Genomic DNA, 21,313 nt, shown 5'->3' on the forward strand with positions numbered 1-21,313 from the left:
AGCGCCGCCGCGCGGGCCCCGCCCCGCCAGGACGCTCCCGGGTCCCTGCGCCCCCCGTCCCCGCGCCGTGAGCGCACCGCGGCTCTGCCCTGCGCCGCCTTTAATGGCCCCGCACGGCCCGTCACACCGAGCGCCCCCGCCGCCGCCAGCGCCGCCAAACCCCCAGCCGCAACCAACGTCCTGGTGGGGAGAGGCAGCCAAGTGCGAGTCCGGCACAAAGGTGGGGCTGTGGTCCCAGAGCCCCGGGAAAGGGGACACGCAGTTGCCTGGTGAGGGGTTGGCAACCAAGGGCTTGGCTGCCCCAGGGGGGAGATGGAAAAGGCAGCTGGGCAGTGGCTTCCCACCCCTGACAAGGTCGAGCATCAGAAGTGAATGGTTGAGGAATGGTTTCAGCATGAAAGCAAAGTTCTCCTGTGAGTCACTCGCTGTCTCCTGGCACCTCTGAAATTCTGTCGATGGATCTCAGGAGGTCAGCGACGAGCTGCAGCGATTCTGCCCCAGAGATGAGCTGCCTGGAAGGTGGGAGAGACACAGCATCAGCCTGAGAGGCAGTGGGCAGCACTCAGGCAGCAGTTACACGTGTAATGGGGAGTTCCAGGCAGCTTATCTGAAGCCCTCACTGCTTGAGGTGAAGTACAAGAGTCTTGGAGAAGTGACATGTAAGAGACATGAAGTATAAGGGACTTAGAGTCTGAGTCTAATGGGTTTATGTTAATTAAAAACCTAAGATTTACACATTCTAGTTACTTTTATTAACTAAACTTGGAGGAAGACTCACTGCAGGTCAGTGAGAAGGTAGACTGGGCCCCTCAGTTCAAGGACAGCGAGCTGCTGGAGAGAGTTCAGCACAGGGCTACAAAGATGATGGAGTGTAGTATCTTCCTTCTGATGAAAGGCTGAGGGAGCTGGGGCTCTTCAACTTGGAGAAAAGGAGACTGAGGGGTGACCTCATTCATGGTTACAGATCCATAAAGGGTGGGTGTGAGGAGGCTGGAGCCAGGCTGTGCTCAGTGATGGCCAATGACAGGACAAGGGGCAACGGGGACAAGCTGGAACAGAAGAGGTTCCAGGTAAACACAAGGAAGAATTTGTTCCCTGGTGAGGTGAGGGAGCACTGGCAGGGGCTGCCCAGATGGGCTGTGGAATCTCTTTCTCTGGAGACATTCAACCCCAGCTGGATGAGTTCCTGTGTGCCCTGCTCTAGGTGATGCTGCTCTGAGAGACGGGTTGCACTGGATGAGCTTTCCAGATCCCTTCCAGCCCTTAAGAGTCTGTGATCTGACAATACAACCACCTGAGCATCAATCCTAAACCCCCACCAGGGAGAGGCAGTTGTGACCCCAGTGCTTGGGCACGTGCCTGGCACAAACCCAACTCACTTGACTGAGGAGCGGGAGCTGGCGATCACCGTGAGCAGGTTCTGCAGCGCCAGGTCTGCGTTCTGCCTCACCACGGCCAGACTGGCTGACTGGCCTGACCTCAGGGCTTCATTCTCCATCTGGCAATTCTTCAGCTGCACCTGGGCAGGAAACAAACCAAAAACCTCATAGGAAAACTGGTACTTTACAATTAGAGCAACTAATGCAAGCATTCATAGAGCAATTCATTAGTTACAGGTAACGAACAGACCCTGTAACCCCGACAGTGCGTCCTCCCAGCTCTGGAGAGCAGCCTGACAGCAAGCCCCAGCCTAGAAGCCTTTATTAGAACTGAAAGCATAGGCAGCATTTCCACAGCAGGCAGCAGCCCTTCCTGCTTTCCTCACAGAGCTGACACAGTGCTAGAACGTCAGGAGGATGGGGCAGCACTGTTTTCCCTTGTGTCCAGTGACAGGACAAGGGGTGATGGGATGAGGCTGGGACACAAATACTTCCATTGAAACATAAGGGAAAATTATTTCATGGCTGAGGTGAGGGAGCCCTGGCCCAGGCTGCCCAGGGAGGGTGTGAAGGCGCTTTCCTGGGAGGTTTCCAGACCCACCTGGACACATTCCTGTGTGACCTGATCTGGGGTTGGACTGGATGATCTCAAAAGGTCCCTTCCAACCCCCACCATTCTATGACACCATTGTTTACCAGCACCCAGGCTCTGCTGAGCTCCCTGTGATCTCTCTCAAGCTTCTCTCCGTCAGGCACCTCCCTGCAGCTGCACACCCCTTTGCCCCACTGCATCCCAGCATTCCCCAGCCCCACACTGACCAGCACATGAAATTTCAATGGCACAAGCACCACCACACCCCCCAGAGCTGCTGAACAGCGCCTGGAGAGCTCAAGTGTTCTGCTCTAGAATGATTTCTATGGCATTTAGTAGGAAAAGGAGTAGTTCCATTTGTTCACTGTCCTTCTAGGCTCAATTGCAAGGTGTTTGCCTTCAGCCCCAGCCCCCTCAGCAAGGCCTAAGAACAGCCTGTAGTACCTGGAGCAGTGCATTCTCCTGTTTCAGTTTGGTAGCGCTGTTCTCTGCCTTCACAGCCCGCTTCTGAAACACAGTAAAGATTTACTTACACCACAGCACTGCTCAGGACACATCAGGAGGCTGCAGCTACATAGGAATGCACCATTCCAGCATGTCACTTGAAGTGATATGGTTCGTGTTACAGCACCTCATGCTCCAAGTGCTGGATGATCTTTATCCTTTCTGACATCTGCAAGTGCTGCCCCTCCAGCCATTACATTGTGTTCACAGGAAAGAGGAAAAGTTACTTGTTATAAAGCAGCAAGCAAGAAAAAGAGCTCTTAGCTCATACAGGAGATGTCTGCAGAAGGCTGCAAATGCAGCTGAAGGTGATGAACCCAAAGTTGGTATCTCTGCAAAGACATCCCTTATTGTAGGTATTGAGTTCTAGACTGGGACTCACTCCTGTTATAAGGGAAGATTCTGAACCCACATTAGAGATGTTTAGTGCTCACATGAGTGAGGGAATTGTTTTAGCTTCCCTTGGTCTCTTTGGGGAGGAAGAACAAGAGGAATGAACTATGGAGCTGCAAACAAGCTTCTGCCACTATTGCAATGCCAACACTTACAGTCATCAGCTGCAGATTCTGCTCCACGTGCTGCACCATGGCTTCCAAATCCTGTGCTTCTTTTTCTTCTTTAATTTTGTTTTCCTCAAGCTTTTTTTCAAGCTTCCTCATCCTTAAAAAACCCCAAAGACAATGAACAGTAAGCACCTGCAACATTACAAACTCAATGAAGCAGATTCTAGGGAAGGATCAAGAAACTCATTCTTTCATGACATAAGAAACAAAGTTTTCCAACAGAACTAGGCTGTGGCCCTGGGGATTTCTCTGTCCAATATCCATTAGCATTAATGGGAACTATATAGCTGAATGCAGAAAGACCCTACAGAAAAAAAAGGCAATCAGTCTAGATAAGGGTAATGCTGAAAGAAATGGTGACCCCATCTCCATGAAGTACCAGCTGCCTCACTGCCAGGAGCAGGGGGGTGAAGAGGATTCAAGTAGGAACTTAACTGCCACCTAAAATCAGTCACTTGGTTGTTTATCCTCAAGTTGCTCACCAGGAAAAATAAAAATGCTTTTTTGGCTTCAAAGTAGGGAGATGACTTTGTTAATCTGAAGCATAGATTTCAACTACATTTTTCTTCTTTAAAGATGCTGACTGTTTCCAGTGAGCACCTCTTGTAAGCAAACTCCTTGCTAGGTGGTGACCTTCCCCCATACTGTGGCTTACGCACTTGTCTGCTTGACTTTCAGAGAAAACCTGAAGCTTAGTGATCTTGCTTCTCAAGCTGGCATTCTCTTCTTTCAGCTAAAACAAAAGTAGACACAAATTCTCATTAGAAATGAGGGCACAGTTTCACAGCCCTCCAAGATCAGTGCCAGATGAAATACTCAGCTTTAACTCTGGTGCTGGAAAGTTCTGCACTTTCTGTTACACTCCAGCTTGCTTTCACAACCAGTTTTCCCGTCTCCAAGTCATTTCACTAACACTTTCGGGCACAAAAACGTGAGCAAGCCACAAAGATGTGACTAATCCAGTGCCATTAATTCTAAATCCATACGGCCTCCAGTCAGCTGCCTTATTCTACACAAGCCCATTTCTGTGGGGCTGGGGAACTTCTACCAACCCTTCCTTGTCTGGAAACTCTTCCCTTGAGTGGGAGACAGAGCCCGCGGGGAGCGTTTGTGTCCGCCGCGGGAAAGGCGCCGGGATGTCGGCCGCGGTGCCTACCTCCTCGTAGCTGGGCTGCCGCAGGGAGGGAAAGGCCGTTCCCGAGGGGACCCCGCGGGCGGCCACGCTCGGGTCCCGGCCGCCTGGCCGCGCCTCGCACGAACAGGGCCCGGCGGAGGGCGAGGCGGGCGCCGCTGCGGCGAGGTGAGCCTGCTCCACGGCCGAGGGCTGGTAGCTCTCGCTCCATTCCTCCTCCTCGTCGTCGTCGTCCGGCTCTGCGGGCGGCGCTGGCTCCGGGAACAGGAGGGGGCCGAGGCTCGGGCCGGGCCGCGGCGCCTGTGGAGGGGAGCGCAGAGCAGCGCGGCTGAGCTGGGCGCGGGAGGGGCTCCGCGGCGCGGCCGAGCCTCAGGGCCGGGGCCTACCTGCGCGGCGGCGGCCGCGGGAGCCCCCCCGGCGCCCCGAGCCTTGCTGCGGATGAACTCGCGGAACGAGAAGGGGTTGGGCTCTGCGGGCCCGGCCGCCGGCAGCTCCCCCGCCGCCATCGCCGCCCTCACGGCGCCCCGGGCCCGCCCCGCGCAGACCGACCAATGAGCGAGCGGCCGGCCGCGACCTCACCCAATCAGAATCTCCCGAGGCGTGCTTAGCCCCGCCCCCCGCGGGTCACGGCGGCCGCGCGGGCGGCAGCGCCGCTCCGGGGTGACGGCAAGATGGCGGCGGCCATGGCGTGGCTGCGGCGCGGCGCCTGCGGCCCGGCGCGGCGGTAAGCGGGGGCACGGGGGGAACGGGCGGGCCGCGGGGCGCCCGGGCTCGCTAACGCCGGCTCGCGCTGTCCCTCAGGTGCGGGCTGGCGGCCGGCCGGAGCTACAGCGGCGGCGGCGCGTACCCCGGCGTGTCGCTGAGCTGCCCGCTGCCCGGCGTGCCCAAGGCCGTGTTCGCGGCGGCCGAGGGCCGGGAGCGCTTCGAGACGCGGGTGACGCTGCTGGAGAACGGGCTGCGGGTGGCTTCGCAGAAGAAGTTCGGGCAGTTCTGTACCGTGGGCCGTGAGTAGCCGCGCTCGGGCTGGGGGGCACCGGGCCGCTGCCGGCGCCGTCACGGGCGGTGACTGAGCCCCCGGCGCTCAGCCGCGAGGTTGGGAGGCCGGCGTTCGGTGTGCTAACGTGCACGGCCCAGGCTTCCGCACGTCAAGCTTAAGCAGCCCTCATACATATGCATAACGTCCTCATGCATATTCATTATCCCCCCGGAACTAATTGTACTATTTGCCTCTCCACTAAGCCTGAGCCCGAGTCTCTTCTGTGGGGGTCTCTGGTGGCCTGCAAGGATCTTTGGGAGCCTCTGGTGTTGGCTTTCTTGGTGTCCTGTAGTGCAGAGTGGGACAGCACATCTGGCTCCTGGCTGCTGTTGGGTTAATTAGCTTCTGCAAAGTTGTCATTGCAAAAATTGGCTTTAATTGGTTATAATTGCAAAGCTCATGGTTTCTTGAGTCTCCTGTGGTTTTGTGCATGTCAGGGGTCATTCAGGCAAACACAAAACACAACTATCATAGAATGGCAGGGGTTGGAAGGGACCTTTAGAGATAATCCAGTCCACTCCCCCTGCAGAAGCAGGTCCCACCTAGATCAGGTTGCACGGGAACATCATAAAAGACAGAGTGGAGTTTTCCATCTTTCAGCCTTTACTCAAGGCATCAGTGTCCCAGTCTGAGCTGGCCTGGCCAGGAACACGGTGGTGACACTTCACCTCCCCAGGAGCCCATGTGTAAGGACCAGGAGGGGAATAGAAATCACTCTGACCTCTTCTCTTCTTCATGCTAGTGCTTGTAAATTCGGGATCAAGACATGAAGCAAAATACCTCAGTGGCATCTCTCACTTCCTGGAAAAACTGGCCTTCTCTGTGAGTACCAGAGTCATTGTCACAGGGGAGCCCATGGGAACCAGCCTCAATCTGTACAGCTCCTGGAGGAGCTAATTGACAGGGGGTCAGTCTGCTTCACTGGTTGCTGATAGTGTTTCCAGCTGATATTGTTACATCACTACCTTTTGAAAGTCTGCTGTGCTTTTGTGTCCAAGGTTTGTGAGTGTTCAGCAAACCACTTAACGTAGCAGATGATGCGTGTTTGGGGCTACACTGGAGGATTATAGTGAAGTGATTGCTTTACTCACTGATGGCAATGGTATCTTCTTAGTCCACAGCTCAGTTTGGCAGCAAAGATGAAATTCTCCTGACCTTAGAGAAGCACGGGGGCATCTGTGACTGCCAAGCATCAAGGTAGGGTGCTCTTCCCAGTGCTCTGGTACCTGGGTGGTTGTAACACTTGCAGTACTTTGAGTTGCTTTTTCTGGTGTGTGACAGTAAAAGTCACTTTTTGCTTCTAAAGAGCAGAAATCAATTTGTGGCAACTGCCAAGAAGCTACAAAAGAGAACCTGAAAGGGTTATCAAAGTCAGTTCTGTTTCCTTTCAGAAGCATTTCAGGACAGTGGTCAGGCAGCTGTGTGATTTCCTGATGCACGTTTACCAATGACCAGAGATGTGACTTCTCACTGCAGAACCCCTCTGCTTGTGTTGCAGGGACACCATAATGTATGCTGTTTCTGCTGATGCCAAAGGCCTGGACACGGTGGTCAACTTGCTGGCTGATGTAGCACTACAGCCCCGGTTATCAGGTCTGGCAACACAAGTCTCTGCCTCAAAACAAGACTTGCTGTTAATTTCAGCATTAGGTTGTGCCCATCAAGAAGTTCACCTGTACCAATGGGGCATTTTTCCTGCTGGTTGTCATCTCTTTCTTGCTTTTTCCCTTGTTACAGATGAAGAAATTGAGATGACTCGGATGGCTATTCGCTTTGAGCTCGAAGACCTGAACATGAGACCTGATCCTGAGCCTCTCCTCACAGAGATGATCCACGCGGTAAACCCCTGAGGAGTCTGTCTTGTGTGCAGCCCCTGCACCAGATTTTTAGTCTCTTTTAGACTACAGGGTTGATTTTAGACTATTCTGAAAACAGATTTGTCTGTTACTCAATTATATTTCAGGGGTGAGAGGGAGAACTTTGCAATCCTACATTCCACACACATGAAAGACCTAAATGCAGGTGGCAGAGCGTGACCCAGCTTTTTTCCTGTGGTGCCCAGTGACAGGACAAGGGGTAATGGGCATAAGCTGGAACACAGAAAGTTCCATTTAAACACAAGGAGAAACTCCTTTGGTGCTGAGGTGAGGGAGCCCTGGCCCAGGCTGCCCAGGGAGGGTGTGGAGGCTCCTTCTCAGGAGGTTTCCAAACCCACCTGGACACGTTCCTGTGCCCCTGAGCCAGGGGAACCTGCTTTAGCAGGAGCTTGGGCTGGATAAGCTCTGAGGGCCCTTCCAACCCCCACATTCTGGGATCCTGTAAAACTGACTGTAACTTATCTTTGCTGACAAGATGTTGTTGAGTTAGTGAGATAATTCTCAGGCTTCCCTCTCTTACACGTCCCACACAGGTAGGCACGACTCTAAAACAGAAAGAGAAGGTTTAGATGGAGTTAAGGGGAGTAATATTCATTACTTTAACATGACCTGTTTCCTTTTAGGCAGCCTACAGAGACAACACAGTTGGACTGAACAGGTTCTGCCCAGTGGAGAACACTGACAAAATCGATCGGCACGTGCTGCATTCGTACCTGCGCAACTACTACACCCCAGACAGGATGGTGCTGGCCGGGGTGGGCATCGAGCACGAGCAGCTGGTGGAGTGTGCAAAGAGACATCTGCTTGGAGTGGAGCCAGTGTGGGGCACTGGGCAGAGCAAGGAGGTGGACAGATCTGTGGCTCAGTACACAGGAGGCATCATCAAGGTAAAAGGAAAGTGGAGGTGGCATTGTGGCCCTTCCCGTCTGTCGGTGCAGATTTGGACTTGGGCTGATTCCTCTCTAGGTTTTGGTATTCTGAAATTACATGAATATGAGCCAAAACTGGCCATAACAGCCATGATCTGCCTGACAGGGTAATTATTGGGAATGGATCAAGCTGGATAGGTGAAAATGAGTCCTAAGAATGTCTGCCCTCTTTCCACAGGTTGAAAAAGATATGTCAGATGTGAGCCTGGGTCCCACCCCCATCCCAGAGCTCACCCATATCATGATTGGGTTAGAAAGCTGCTCATTTTTGGTAAGTATTAAACTAAAATCCTTTGTTTTGCAGGCTCTGTTCTTGAGTCCCAGAACACTGCATCTCCTTAGGTGCTGCATGTACAGACAAGCAGGTCATTCACCAGCAGTCTGATGAAGGCAGTCACCTTTGCACTCTTCTCATGCCACCTTTCTTTCTGACTCTTTTTCTCCCCTCATTCCTCATCTTAGCCTGAGAGGTGTGCTGTTACCTGACTGAATTTCTTGTTGCCATCAGGAGGAAGATTTCATTCCCTTTGCAGTGTTAAACATGATGATGGGAGGTGGTGGCTCTTTTTCAGCTGGAGGGCCTGGCAAGGGCATGTTCACCCGCCTGTATCTCAATGTGCTCAACAGGTGGGTTTGCCTTTTTCCTTAGGGAGTAGCAGAAGCAGTCTTCTCTAGCAGCTTGACATGGAAGGCTTCATTTCTTGAAAGCCAGCACCCCCAGGTTTTACATCAGTTTGTTCTGCTCAAAACACTCAGCACTGATTTGTCAGTGGGCATTTTGAGAGGGTGAAAGTAAAGGGCAGAAGTGCCCAGGGATCTCGTCTTCTAGCCCAACACATCCTTCAATCAGGGGATATTAATGGAACTGGCAGGAGGCACCAGTAATGCAGCTCTGGAGTGTTCTGAGTTTGACTCAGGGATTCAAGTGGAGAGAAGGAAGTAGATGGCACATGCAGAAATTGTGAGAGGCCGGGACTCACACTGCTGGAAATCCTGGAAATGCACTGGGAGGGGAAGTGTTGTCCATGTTTGTCTGACTTTTAAAAAGATGAAATACTGTTTGTATACTCACAGGCACCACTGGATGTATAATGCCACCTCTTACCACCACAGTTACGAGGATACAGGTCTCCTGTGCATACACGCCAGCGCGGATCCAAAACAGGTACAGTCCTGTGGCCTTAAAACGGAATCATGTGGCTTACCACCAGACAGTGATGTTAGTAGAATAAGCAGTGTTTTAATCTTCTTTCAATTATCTGTTTCTCTAGGTTCGAGAGATGGTGGAAATCATCACCAAAGAATTCATTCTAATGGCAGGAGCAGTAGGAGAGGTCAGCAGCTTAACCTGCACACTCTGCACACGGGTTTTGAGCTGAAACACTGCTTTGCCCATGCCAGAGTTAATTTTTGTAGACAAGTATGTTACTGTATTATTTTACAGAGATATTCAACTTTAACAGCACAAAGAGGAAGGTGTTTCCAGAACTCTTAGCTGTTATCTTGTATTAGTGAGCAGTGGCCAGACTCCTTTGAACATCTCTGTGTGTTTGCTGCTCGTTTACAGGTAGAACTCGAGCGAGCGAAGACACAGCTGAAGTCCATGCTCATGATGAACCTTGAGTCTCGACCAGTTATCTTTGAAGATGTGGGAAGGCAAGTGTTGGCAACAAACACAAGGAAGCTGCCCCATGAGCTCTGTGAGCTGATTGGTGAGTAGACGATGCTGTTCCTTGCCTTGACTGAGCCGTAGGTACAACTGGAGGGCGGGGAGCTGCTTGGACTCTTGTGGCACAGATGAACTGACTTGAAAGCACATGGGGTATAAATACTCTATGGTATGTATTTCAAGCTGATCTTCCTAATTGCTTGCAAGCTAGCACAATGCTTGTTTTTCTCAGAAGGAAAAACCAGAAGCATGGTAGAGAAGGTCTGGAGTTAGTGAGTGGTTCTCTGAGCATCGTAACAAAGCTGCTTCACACTATTTCAATGTAGTTGTCACAGCTTTGGCTTTTTCTTCCTTTCATTCTTCCTGCAGGTCAGGTGAAATCTACTGATATCAAGAGAGTGGTCACTAAGATGCTGCATAAGAAACCTGCTGTGGCTGCACTGGGTGACCTGACAGATCTGCCCAGCTACGAGCACATCCAGTCAGCGCTTTCCAGCAAGGACGGGCGGCTGCCGCGCACCTACCGGCTCTTCCGGTAAAGCAGCAGCTCCTGCTTCACACCCGAGGGACTTGCTGCTTTATTTAATACCTTTCTGAGATGATCATGTTACTGCAAGTTCTTTTCCACCCCCTCATCATCTTTCCAGGCATACTGGGCAAACAAGGAGCTACGCTCCAGTGAACAAAGTTGCTTCTGAACACTGAAGAGCTCTCACGCTGGGCTTAAAGGCCCACCCTGGCTCTGAATGAGTGCTTTCACCCTCTGAGCAGGTTCCAAGAGAAGATGGGCGCATACAGTCTTCTCCTGGCACTGGGGAGAGCCCAGCAAGCCAAGATATTTATCACCATCATTACAACTGAAAGCATGTCTCTGAGAACTCACTGCTGTGTGTTACCACTTGATTGTGTTGGCCATAGAGATGGGGCTGTCACCCTGGAGGCCCTGAGATGTGCCCCGTTGAGAAACATGGTGTCCTCTTAAAGAGCTCAGCCTACACAGCTGAATTCAAAGAATATTTACAGCTGCTACCAAGGTGAACAAAGACTTGGTCAAACTGAACTGGGAAGATCCTAATTTGATAACAAGGTGTCCTGCACTCCAGGTTGTGTTACAAGCATCATGGATCCATTTCATCAGTGTAATTTAACATCTTTAGTACTACTACAAGGCACATGTCTGAAAGTAACTCGATGGTTAAGAGGAAAGCAGACCTATGGCATAGCAAAGTTCCTGTGGAGTTCATCTTACAGTGATATGACACATAATACAACATGGACACTTACTCTAGAATGAAACTGATCCTATTCTTCAGGTTTTAAACTGGCAAGTGAGCTGTGCTTAAGAAGGAAAGTTCTACTCCAGAGTTGTTATCCAAACAGGAATTTACTGAAGGAGTTGCTGCTGCTTCACCTTAGACTTGTACCTACTTTCTTCAGTGTCACGCAGATGAACTTAAGGCCTTGCAAAAAGATGTTGTCAGTCTTGCAGCAGAGATGTTGCTCAGTTAAAGGTCAAGATCAGCTCAGTGACAACACTCAGAAAGCTTATGATCCTGAATGTGCCTGACACCATGTTACAGAAGCTGTGCTACACATTTGATACACTGAAGAAACGGAGACCCAAGAGAGAGAGATAAAACATTTGATTTACATAATCCTCTAACACATGGGCTTAAAAACACAGACAGCTGCACTGCAGCACTGGCTTGATGTGCTTTGTAAGGAGCAACCAACCTGGGAGCAGAACACTCTGAGGCAGCTGTTACCTGCTTTACCCCTGAACCTTCTGCAACTAGAAGAAAATACATCGCATTGCTTCTTGTGGAACCCACAGTATGGAAATCATGCTCAGTTGTTGTGTATGTTTGTAAGAAAATAAAAGGGACTTCTAAATAACTGGAGCAAGTGAAATTCATCAGCTCATAGCTGGGTTTCTTAAAACTGGCAGGTGAGATCTGTTCAACACAAACCGTCCTAAAGAAACCTGTCCTGAAGAAAAATGGCTGTGGTCAGCCAAACAGCATGCATCAGCAGTCAAAGAACTCCAAGTCTGACAATGCTGCAAGAACAGCTGGGTCTCATTTATGGTATTGCATTAATTTATTTGTATTCCTTTAAAAAGAAAGGAAATCCAGATACCTGATGGCTGCAGATTGGTCAGTGCCATACATGTTTGTACCGCAGAACAGAAGCTCTGTCTTGGACAGGTTGCATAGTTAGCAGCACTTCCTCCAAGTTGTTTGCATGGCATTTTATCTGCTAAGGTGATGAATGATCCAGCCCATCTGTGCCCATAAAGAGTTTTTAGGTATTAGCTGTATGTAACATTTTACCAGTGCCACACTGGGCCATGTAGTATGTTTAGCCTTAAGACAACACTACTTCAGAAACAGCAAGTTACCCACAGTTCACTGCATTGGGAAAGTAAACCCAAAAGGAATCAGCTGTTACCAGAGGTGCTGAACTGCACTGATCTGAGTGCTGCAGTTCCTCTGATGCCACAGTCACTTTGGTGAAGCATTACACAGTAGCTGTGCTTGGACCATCAACTCAGGTGTTCTGCTGCTGAAGGCAGCTCCTGTTTTATCCCCACTGGGGAGGGCGAGTTAAGGAAGGGATTGCTTCAAGCTGTATGGTGTGAGAGATTGACATTTACCCCCTTAGTAACAAAAGGCCTATAGAATCATTATGGAAAGGCAATGTTGCTACACTTCAGATGTACAGTAGTACATTCACACAGATCTTGCTGTAGAAGACCAAAGAAGCCCAACACTGGAGCGCCATCCTCACACAGAACTGCCCAAGTCCCCTCACTGGTCCCTGTTACACATTTGACAGAATACCATACACTTAGCTACAGATAAGGAGAAAAAAAAACACAACCCCACAACATATGTAAGCTAACCAGATCAAATCAGACAGACACACACAAATTTTCACCTTTCTGCAGGCTTTTCTTAGGTCCCCTGCCCTGGGTCGTGCCAGTTCCAGAAGCTGTGACTTCTGTGTGGAGTCAGAACCAAAAGGCTGCACCCAGTTGCTTCTAGAGATAGTGTGGTTAAAAATAAAGCAATTACATCTGCTGGGATGGATGTCCTAAATAACTGACTCCACTCTCTTCAGCAAAAGCACTTGAGCTACATGGATTAGCTCATGCAAATGATGCAGGATGAGGTTTAAGACATTCTTCACAATCCACACCAACTGCCAGAGGTGCTTAAGCAGACAATTCCCTGCAGTTTGCCAGTGGCTTGAAATCCTCTTTCTGGGCACCTCTACCAGGAGCACTGCAGAGGTCTCAGCTCAGGAAATGCTACATATGCTGCTGGATTTTTGGTCCTTTTGCTCTCGCCGTTTCTGAAGTTCCCTTGTAATCCGCCTCTTTATTCCAATTAAATAGAGTTCTCTGTCAAACTGCCCTGCAGCAAGTGGAATGCTACAAAACAAACACAAACAATCACATCAGGACACAAACACATTCTTGTTTGCCCAACATTTCCCAACTAGTTCATACAACAAAGGCTAGAAACCTAATTTTTCCTTTAAGGCATTCAGGAGAAAATGAGTGAAGCAAAGTTGTTCTTCCACAGCACCAAGTTAAGGTTTCTCACAACACATTTAAATGAAAAGAATATGGGTTGTAAAAGACAAATGTACTTTCAATTTAAGCATGGACATGTCTGCATTCATATGAAGCACACACAGAGGACATTCTTTATGACCCTAAACAAAAACCCAGCTGCTCTGTGAGGCTAAATGAGCTTACTGTTAACTTGGTTATTCACTGGTGTGGCTCATGTACAACAGTTCTTACTGTGGCTTGTTGCAGAGGCTAGGAGACCCTGGCAGCCCCAGCTCCAGGGGCTCTGCAATACTTCAATTTCATGGGTATTTAATATCCATTATAAAAAAAAAACATAAAAAATCATCACTTTCTAGATAGCTGGGACTTGAAATCCCTGCTACTCACAGAAAAGGGACTACCTACATTCCAGTGACTTAACCAAACTTCCTAAGGAGTTGTGCTAGCACAACAGCCCACAGTGGGACACTGAGAACTTGGAAGACCTCAAAATATTCTGCTGACAAACAGCTGTGTTGAGATGCAGCCACCACTAGGGAGGGAAAGCAGCCTTGAGTCCAAAAAGGGAAAGAGGAACAGATGAGGGAAAGCTGTCCATGCTGATAGGAAAAACAGATCTGCACCTCAGATAGAACAGATTTATAGTCAATTGCAGCAGACTCTGTTTATCTCCCTCAGGGGGATTAAGGGACCTGGCAGCAGGGATTGCAGATGTCAGTGCAAGCTTTAAGTGGTCTTACTGCTCTTACTCAGAGCACATACTGGGGGAAAAAACCTAACAGGCTGCAGAGAAAAACCATTAGCTAAACTATTTCAATAACTCTCCTGAGAGACAGACTCCAACCAGGAGCAGATCCTCGGGATGACTGGGGCCATGTGCAATCCTGAAGAGTGACAGGAGCAGGTACTAACTTGTCTCTGCCAGGCCTCACTCTGACACGGAACAAGGCAAACACAGGCCGATGGTCTGAGGTTCTGATGACGGGACAGGACGAGTACTTGACAGCGTGGATGTCGTCTCTGTACCGACTGCGGTATACGACCCGATCCTGGGAGGCAGAGAGAGAGGGGAGATTGATGGTAACCCCCTTGGCACAAGCACTGGTTCACAAGAGATGAATCCATTCATTTATCACAGTGCAATTAAATGTCTTGGACAGGGACAGGTTCATGAAGAATGTGTGTCTGATCCTCACAGTGGTTTTGTGCCCAGGACTGAGCACAGGGGACAATGCACTGGAACAGAATGTAAGACAGGGAAAAGAAGATTAGTAGCCTGTGCCAAGCTCTCCCTGTGCTCACAGATTCAACAATCCCTTCTTCCAAACCAACTCCACATGCCCTGGAGCCCTTAAGCAAGAAATCTCAGCAGGACTGTATCTCATGCAGACCAACTGTGGCAAGGCAGCTTTTCCTTGCAGCTGAGAATCCCCTTTGGAGGCAGATGTGAGGCTGAGCAGCCCTTCCACACACGCTGCTCCAAACCCATCCCTTACCGTGTAGGAAGGAGTCCTCTGTTTGGAAGTGGTGTCATAGCTGTCCTTTCCAATGTCAAACTTGTAGGAAGGACGGAAATGAATGTCAGCCTCTTGGAATCCTTTGAAAATAGACCCTGTAAGGGGAGGGGAGAACAGCATGAAAACTCAAGTTCTTACACAGTCAGGATAAAAACATAGCCAGTGGCTATTTAAACAAAGAACACTTAGTGCATGCACTCCCCCCTCTGTTGAACCTCAGGATGCTTTGCAAATGGTGCATGCTCTTCAAATGCCTCAGACACTGTAACAGAGTGATGTCCAGTTTATAGAGTCAGATGAAACAGAGCAGTAAATGGCTTGGGAGATTACACTAGATATAGTTAAAATGCTACAACAAAAAGTCCCTCGTACAGGCTGACAACTGTTGACTTCCTTTTTTAGGCAACTCAACAAGAGAAAGCAGAAAAGGTCTCTGTGCAATAGGGGTTTGGCTGTCATTATTTCTGTGTGTAGCAATCTCTTTTCCTGGAGAGTCAGGAGAAAACCAGCTGTCCCTCACCCCTACTCATTTCACTAGTAAGCTGGTCATATGCCAGCAGCCTGGACACGTCTGTTTCTGGGTTCTGGTTCAGGATGGAATCCACAGTCTCACGATCCTTATTCAGTCGGAAGTTGAAGTCACCAAACCAGAACACTTCATCAAACCGAGTCGTGACATCACCTGCAAATTCAAGCCAGAAGTGACAGTATAAAGGTAAATGTCCTGAGAAGTTCTGAAAGCAAAAAAAACCCCAACCCCAAAATCCCAAACTTTTCTTCCCCAAATCTCCTTTTGAGGACAATGAAGAGCACAAGATGAAGCCACATGCTCATCCACTCTTAACTCTTTCAAAAGTATCTTATTGCTGTTCTGAGAAAAAACACATCACAGGAAAATTCCTTTGGAGTTTTCTCTCCCCCTCCATTTCAACTTTGTCTCTCAAATTCTCCCCAAATTATGCCCCACCTTAAAAAAAAAGCCCATGTGAATAACAGTCATCTTCAGACAAAAAGACCTGTGGTCTCTTTATATGCCATCTCCAGTCAGCACTCTCATTCTCTCTTCCGTGGCGTAGAATGAAAGCCAACACACAAACTCTGTTGCTTTGGGCTCCCACATGAGTTTGGCTTCACACTTACTAGAACTGGATCGATATGGGTTCGTGTCCGGAACGTTCTTGGGAAGTGTAAGGGCTTGAATGGTTTTATTGTAGTCCAGTTTCCTCTCATTCACCTTACTGTCCCCAGCTGAAAGACAGAAATCCCATTAGTGCCAACAAGGTAGCATTTTAATTCAGTTACCAGTTTTGGTTGTAACAGGAGCTTCCACAGGACACCAGACAGTTTCCACACAAAATATAACACACAAATAATGACAGAAAATGTTGAGAGGGAGATACAGTTGTGTAGAGTTCATTTCTGTTTTTCTAAACACACTTCCCTTGTGAGTTTTGTACCAAAAGACCTCCTCCCTTACTGTTCTCAACTCAGCACTCCTGAGCTTTGACTTCAGTGTGTCCTGCTCCTCTACACCCCTGCAGCTTTTTAACCTTTGTAAAACAACCCTCCTCCTCCCTCATTCAGGACACTTGTGTAACAAGATTGTAAATGTCTCACATGTGAAGTGGGAGGTGATGAAAAGAAAAGAGGTCCCAAAAAAAGTGAAGCAGATTCCCAGAGCTCCTTTGGTTTTGATCTGAGATACGATTCGAGTCGTCACTGTGGCATACTCCACTTCTGGAAGGAGAAAAAGAAGCTGCTTTTACTGAAAGGTCTCTAGAGACAGTGAGCAGCAAAGTGCAGAGAGGGACAGCGCTGGAGAAATGGACATGACCCCTGATGGCAGCAGCAGTCCTTTCACCTCCCCACTCTCCAGGATCACACACCTGAGCAGAACCAGATGAGGTCCCTCCGGATGAAGACCGACATGTACAGCACCCCGTGTGCAGCAGAGTAGAGCATGACGTAGTGAGGGCCCAGAGTCTCCTGCAGGCGGATCTCCCACTCTCTCCTACAGGAGAGAACAACAGCTGGATCACAAGGACAGCACAAGAGACAATAACCAGGAAAGGAAATCAGCCTTGTGAAAGCAGAGCAATCCTTCTGATAAAGAATGTTATATAAGCCTCAGGGAAACCTCCACTGCCACAGTGATGCTGCAGCGAAGGCTGCGCAGCCTGATGTGCAACTCCACATGTGCCATGCAGCAGGCTCTGCATGCTGGTGAGAGTACCTGTCACTGCACTGAGCAGCTTGCCAGTCTGAGGCAGAGAGAGTCCTACTGGGAAGATACCTTAAAAATGCACAGACTCTGACACAAGGCTTCAACCTGCTCTTCTATGGTTGATCAATTGCCCTGACAACAAGACCAAGTCCTGTATTTACACATTTTTGTGACATTTTCCTCTAAAACCTATTTCCCCTGTTTGTCCTGCAGTGGAATTCAGAACCTTATTGCATGGGTTGTTTATTGAAAACATTAATAATACAATGGAGACTATTTCCATAGCAATTAAACCCAAAGCAATTAGTTCACAATAAAAGAGGATGGTTCATTACATTGTTTTTGCTACCTGTCTGGACAGCCTTCTTGAACCCCAACCACATACATGTCCTGGGCATAGTCAGGATCAGTTGGTAACAAGAAGTCATCCAGATTCACTGGAAGTTCCTATGATAAAAAAAGAAATTAAAAGATAAAATGGGAATATTAGTTACTAGAAAAGTACCAGAGAAGTCCAGGCTAAGCTGCTTTTGCAAACAACTCAGGCATCAAAAAAACAGGTCAAGTGACAATACTAAAAATCCACCTTCTCAAGAGTAGACTTTTACTGCTGTTGCTCCAGCACTAACCAAGATTCCACAGTGAGACAGTAACAGGATGTTTCTAATTTCCTGTGATTACTGTTCACCAAGCTTGTGAGCTATTTACTAACACCTCAGAGCTTGCTTGTGCGAACACAGCTTCTCAGCCACCTGGCAGAATCAATCCTGAATACCTAGGCTAGTAAAGAAGTAGGCAGGAAGCTGTGCTCTTGATCAGAGATGTTCTCCTCACAAGCTCTAAATCATCAGTCATCTTCAGCTGACCCTCAATGGAACGGAGAGTAAAGGAAGTGCCACAGAGGGGCACTGACAAGCTCACTGTTTTCATACTTAGCATCTGAGGAAGCCTGTTACAAAGATGCCCTCACTAAGATGAACATGCATGAGAGGGCCTTGTAATTTGATAAAGACAATTCAGGTTAATGAAGAACATGGTCATAAGCAGAAAAAAATCATTGTGACAGTCCTGGCAGAGAAGATGAGGTAACTTCACTACTGTTGAAAGACCTGGGGAGCCTGAAGTGTACATACCTTCTGACCCTGCATGTTCCAAGTGGCCACAAAAATGCCAACATTCCGATCAGGGAAATACCTGCTAAGTTCTTCTGCTCCCAGTAAGGCACCGCTTGCCAGAAGGCTGCCTTCCAAATAGCTCCTGTGAACAGAAGAGCCATAAGAGAGCATCTAAGGATGGCATGACAGCTGGAAAAATGATTTGTAATGCTTGAGTCTCGAGTTAATCAAGAACACGCCTTCAGCTCAAGAAAACAGCATTTTGTACTTATCTATTCTTCTGCTTGCCTGAAGTTCCTTATAAAGTTCTAACCCTTACAGAGAGTTCATGGATCATATGGAAAAAAACAAAACTATTGCCATAAACTGGCCTTTTCAAAGCCAGGACATGAGTGTGATGGTGAGACTGATGCTGCACAGCTTCTGTGATAAGAAGACTGAGCCACCATTTTGTTATGAACCACAAAATTAAGAGATTGGTTTAATATTTGAGTATCTTGAAGCAGATCAGTTTGCTGAAAACATGAAAAGAGCTTCACCATTCCCCATGTTCTGGCACCAAGGACTTGATACACCAGCTAACAGTTTAATATACCCACCCCAGTTCCCTCCAATCATAATCTGAATTTAACTATGACTGGAGATCAATGAGCAACCAGAGCAAGAGGTCAGAGCCACGCTTGCAGAAAGTGCTGAGATCTGAGTGGAATCACACTCTTCCTCAAGAGGCTCCTGGAAAAGCTATGGCAGAGGAGCTCCTATGGGACACTAAAGCAGTTCACTTACATGATTTGATCCTGCCAGAAGCCAAACAAGTTCAACATCTGCAGAGGACACCCAGCACCTTACAGGATTGTGACAGCACTGCATGTACTGCAGGGTAGTTTCAAGTTAAAATACTGGGGTTTTTTTCCCTGCCATTTAACATTTCAGTTCAAGCCCAAAGTGCTTTCAGGTTTAAGAACTAGGGGTTTTCCCAAGTGTCAGCATGCACAGCTACTGTTTCTTAACACACTACTTAAATACTACAAGGACAACCACAGCAAATCAAACTTATGAAACACAATATCCAGCTGAAAGGAGGAAATACAGAGTATTTCTAGTAATCTCTTTAAACCTTTTCCAGGCTCCACAGCAGGTTAAACAACACAGAACAACTTTTTGTCTTTACCAACTGGCCACAAGTTGCCCACATCCACCCAGCAGGATTATGCCAGGAGAAGCTGAGGGACGTACCTGCTTCGGACATCCTTGGAGCGAATGGGAGTGAGCAGGCTGAACGTCGATTTCATGGAGTCTGTGGAACAATTGTCATAGACCATCCCGTTGCCGTGCAGCCTGGTGTCGCTCAAGCTGCTGCTCACCCTCCCAAACTTGTGCTGCGAATGATGTCGATAATCCAGACAATCTGAGTCAATCCTATTAGCTGTCCTCAGCGTGTGAGAGGCCACATTGAGCTCCAGGGGTGGCAGAGGTCGAGCTGGCATTATTTGGGACAGCCGGGGTTTGCTGCCTGTGAACGCCTTTCCCCGCAGAAGCCCACCAAAGGCACTGGAGATCTCGGAGGCTCGTTTCCCCAGGTCGGAGGTGCCTCCTCTGCTCTTCCCTACAGGACTGGATTCCGAGGCATCTGGTGAACTGTGCAAGGAATTCTGCCGGCAGCACTGATGGCAGGGGCTTGCCCTACCCTTGATGGGAGGGCTGAGGGACGCTTCCTGCAGAGAACCGTTTGAGGAACTTGTCTCATTGGGATCAGTCAGACTTTCCTGACTTGTTCTAAACCTCCGCCACCTCCTCCAGCTTTTCTCATCCAGAGAAGCAGCACGCTCCAGCCGGGGCTTCCGAGGAGGCCTTGGGGTGATCGATTTCATTTTCATGTTAGCTTTGAGTTCATCTGGTAGAAGCTTTAAGGTTTCATTTAAAGAGGTGCCTGCACTTGGAGGATCTTCAAAGGTAAGCACCCCATTGTCACCAGTCTCCTTCTTTGCTGCTTTGCCAGCTTTTTTAGCGTGCAGGTCCTGTACTGCTCCACCCTCCATGCTGCGAGTAACACATGCCCCTGAGTGCTGTGGAAATCCATTTGGAGTACTCATTCTCCCCCAGGTACCAGCTATGGACACTGCTCCACAGGAAAAGTTCCTCACAGCATAGTTTCTTTCCCTTGCTTACCCCGTAGGCTCAGAGGCCCTTAACCAATCCAGAAAGACACAGAAATTGAAGACAGCTCAGTCTTTAGTTGGGAATGAAGAGCAGATTTATTTGTAGACAGATGCATTGTCTGCAAAATTTCAAGAGGCAGGATACCTGTATTTCCCCAAGAGAAACACGTAAGAATGAAGTTATTGAGCTGCAAAGGCAGCCCCTTGATCAGAAAACAAGCTCCTCACAGGACCTCCCTCTGGAGTAATTCAAACCTTAACATGACCTTGCTGGAAAACCAATGCTGTTTTCTTGTTTTTAAGAGCAGAGCACTGAACTGACTTCCTCACTGCTGTAGGCATCGTGGCTATGTACAGACCTCCTTAAGGCAACGTTGTGTATACTGTTAGCATGAAAGGAAACAGAAACTGCACATAAATCATAGCTCACCCTCCTTGCTGGACAGTGCGTCACCAGTACAACCAGCCTCCAGGCTGCCCACAGTGCCTGAAGCCGGGAAATTTCCAGCGAGCTCAGCTCCTACCCTGATCTCACTGCAACTCACACAATTCCTGAGGAGTAGTTTTAGGGCTATGGAGCTGGAGTGCAAGGCAAACTCCTGCTTACGAGGGGAAGCACCTTGTTACTCTGCTAGTGCTGCAAAGCACCGTCCGCAGCCGCACAGCTCCACAGGGGAAGGGCAAAACCCTGTTCGAGCACAAGGGAATGCCGCTTCTGTGCCTGAGGGGAAGCCGCCCGCTCTCTCTGCTGACCGGAGCGGCGGGAGAGCTTCACCAGCTCCTCACACCTCACCTCCCCAACGACCCCGGCCCTGGCACAGGCCACGCCTGCCCCAGAGAAGGAGAATGGGACAAGCTACCCCACGGCCAGACGTCCGGCGGCCCCGGAGACAGCCACCCCTACCCCCCAGACACCGCTCATCGCGGCTGGCACACCACTGACCTCCCGGCTCCGGCCCCTCCCGCGGGGCTGGCTCTGGCGGCGCCTCACGGCCCGGGCCCCGCCGGCTGTGCCTGGGCGCGGCCTCGGCGCC

General features: G+C 49.2%; 3 protein-coding genes across 8 annotated transcripts; 1 reads left to right on the forward strand and 2 right to left on the reverse strand.

Moving 5' to 3' along the window:
* Positions 1-83: 83 nt before the first annotated feature.
* Positions 84-4,694, reverse strand: ENTR1 (endosome associated trafficking regulator 1). 3 transcript variants are annotated; one of them, XM_062011657.1, is made up of 7 exons: positions 4,557-4,694; positions 4,195-4,470; positions 3,698-3,771; positions 3,024-3,135; positions 2,416-2,478; positions 1,380-1,519; positions 84-512 (listed from the first exon to the last, which is right to left on the reverse strand). In XM_062011657.1, the coding sequence occupies exons 1-7, from the start codon at positions 4,674-4,676 to the stop codon at positions 419-421; spliced, it is 879 nt and encodes a 292-aa protein (XP_061867641.1). In that variant the 5' UTR covers positions 4,677-4,694; the 3' UTR covers positions 84-418. The 3 variants fall into 3 exon arrangements, with proteins under 3 accessions (XP_061867641.1, XP_061867639.1, XP_061867640.1); XM_062011655.1 differs by lacking the exon at positions 3,698-3,771 and having other exon boundaries at positions 4,195-4,694; XM_062011656.1 differs by lacking the exons at positions 84-512; positions 3,698-3,771 and adding an exon at positions 749-1,049 and having other exon boundaries at positions 4,195-4,694.
* Positions 4,695-4,841: 147 nt separating this feature from the next.
* PMPCA (peptidase, mitochondrial processing subunit alpha) lies at positions 4,842-11,577 on the forward strand. Its single transcript, XM_062011960.1, has 13 exons — positions 4,842-4,894; positions 4,972-5,174; positions 5,949-6,028; positions 6,321-6,403; positions 6,705-6,799; positions 6,944-7,044; positions 7,707-7,970; positions 8,191-8,283; positions 8,521-8,639; positions 9,087-9,177; positions 9,284-9,346; positions 9,580-9,724; positions 10,051-11,577. The coding sequence occupies exons 1-13, from the start codon at positions 4,842-4,844 to the stop codon at positions 10,218-10,220; spliced, it is 1,560 nt and encodes a 519-aa protein (XP_061867944.1). The 3' UTR covers positions 10,221-11,577.
* On the reverse strand, positions 11,104-21,307 carry INPP5E (inositol polyphosphate-5-phosphatase E). 4 transcript variants are annotated; one of them, XR_009820043.1, is made up of 12 exons: positions 21,223-21,307; positions 19,357-20,424; positions 18,139-18,262; positions 17,355-17,452; positions 16,668-16,792; positions 16,399-16,518; positions 15,922-16,029; positions 15,302-15,463; positions 14,761-14,876; positions 14,177-14,313; positions 12,622-13,117; positions 11,104-11,966 (listed from the first exon to the last, which is right to left on the reverse strand). XR_009820043.1 is itself a non-coding variant. In XM_062011393.1 (11 exons), exons 2-11 carry the CDS (start codon positions 20,211-20,213, stop codon positions 12,985-12,987), a joined length of 1,980 nt encoding a protein of 659 aa, XP_061867377.1. In that variant the 5' UTR covers positions 20,214-20,424; positions 21,223-21,307; the 3' UTR covers positions 11,106-12,984. The 4 variants fall into 4 exon arrangements, 3 of the variants coding, with proteins under 3 accessions (XP_061867377.1, XP_061867378.1, XP_061867380.1); XM_062011393.1 differs by having other exon boundaries at positions 11,106-13,117; XM_062011394.1 differs by lacking the exon at positions 17,355-17,452 and having other exon boundaries at positions 11,106-13,117; positions 18,200-18,262.
* Between the last annotated feature and the right edge of the window lie 6 nt (positions 21,308-21,313).

The sequence above is a fragment of the Colius striatus genome, chromosome 19 (genome assembly GCF_028858725.1).
Source record: "Colius striatus isolate bColStr4 chromosome 19, bColStr4.1.hap1, whole genome shotgun sequence".
Lineage (NCBI taxonomy): Eukaryota > Metazoa > Chordata > Aves > Coliiformes > Coliidae > Colius > Colius striatus.

Bases quoted from the DNA above. Each gene is read 5' to 3' on its own strand.
- ENTR1 (XM_062011655.1), bottom strand. From the start codon at position 4,676: ATGGCGGCGGGGGAGCTGCCGGCGGCCGGGCCCGCAGAGCCCAACCCC. The intron at 2,479-3,023 runs GTAAGTGTTGGC...ACTGTGTTTCAG, and splicing joins AGAATCTGCAGCTGATGACT to AAGCGGGCTGTGAAGGCAGA. The intron at 513-1,379 runs GTGAGTTGGGTT...CCCACCTTCCAG, and splicing joins AGCTCCCGCTCCTCAGTCAA to GCAGCTCATCTCTGGGGCAG.
- PMPCA (XM_062011960.1), top strand. From the start codon at position 4,842: ATGGCGGCGGCCATGGCGTGGCTGCGGCGCGGCGCCTGCGGCCCGGCG. The intron at 5,175-5,948 runs GTGAGTAGCCGC...TCTTCATGCTAG, and splicing joins GCAGTTCTGTACCGTGGGCC to TGCTTGTAAATTCGGGATCA. The intron at 9,347-9,579 runs GTCAGCAGCTTA...GCTCGTTTACAG, and splicing joins TGGCAGGAGCAGTAGGAGAG to GTAGAACTCGAGCGAGCGAA.
- INPP5E (XM_062011393.1), bottom strand. From the start codon at position 20,213: ATGAGTACTCCAAATGGATTTCCACAGCACTCAGGGGCATGTGTTACT. The intron at 16,793-17,354 runs GTAGCAAAAACA...TCTCTCCTGTAG, and splicing joins CAAGAAGGCTGTCCAGACAG to GAGAGAGTGGGAGATCCGCC. The intron at 15,464-15,921 runs GTAAGTGTGAAG...TTGAATTTGCAG, and splicing joins CCCATATCGATCCAGTTCTA to GTGATGTCACGACTCGGTTT.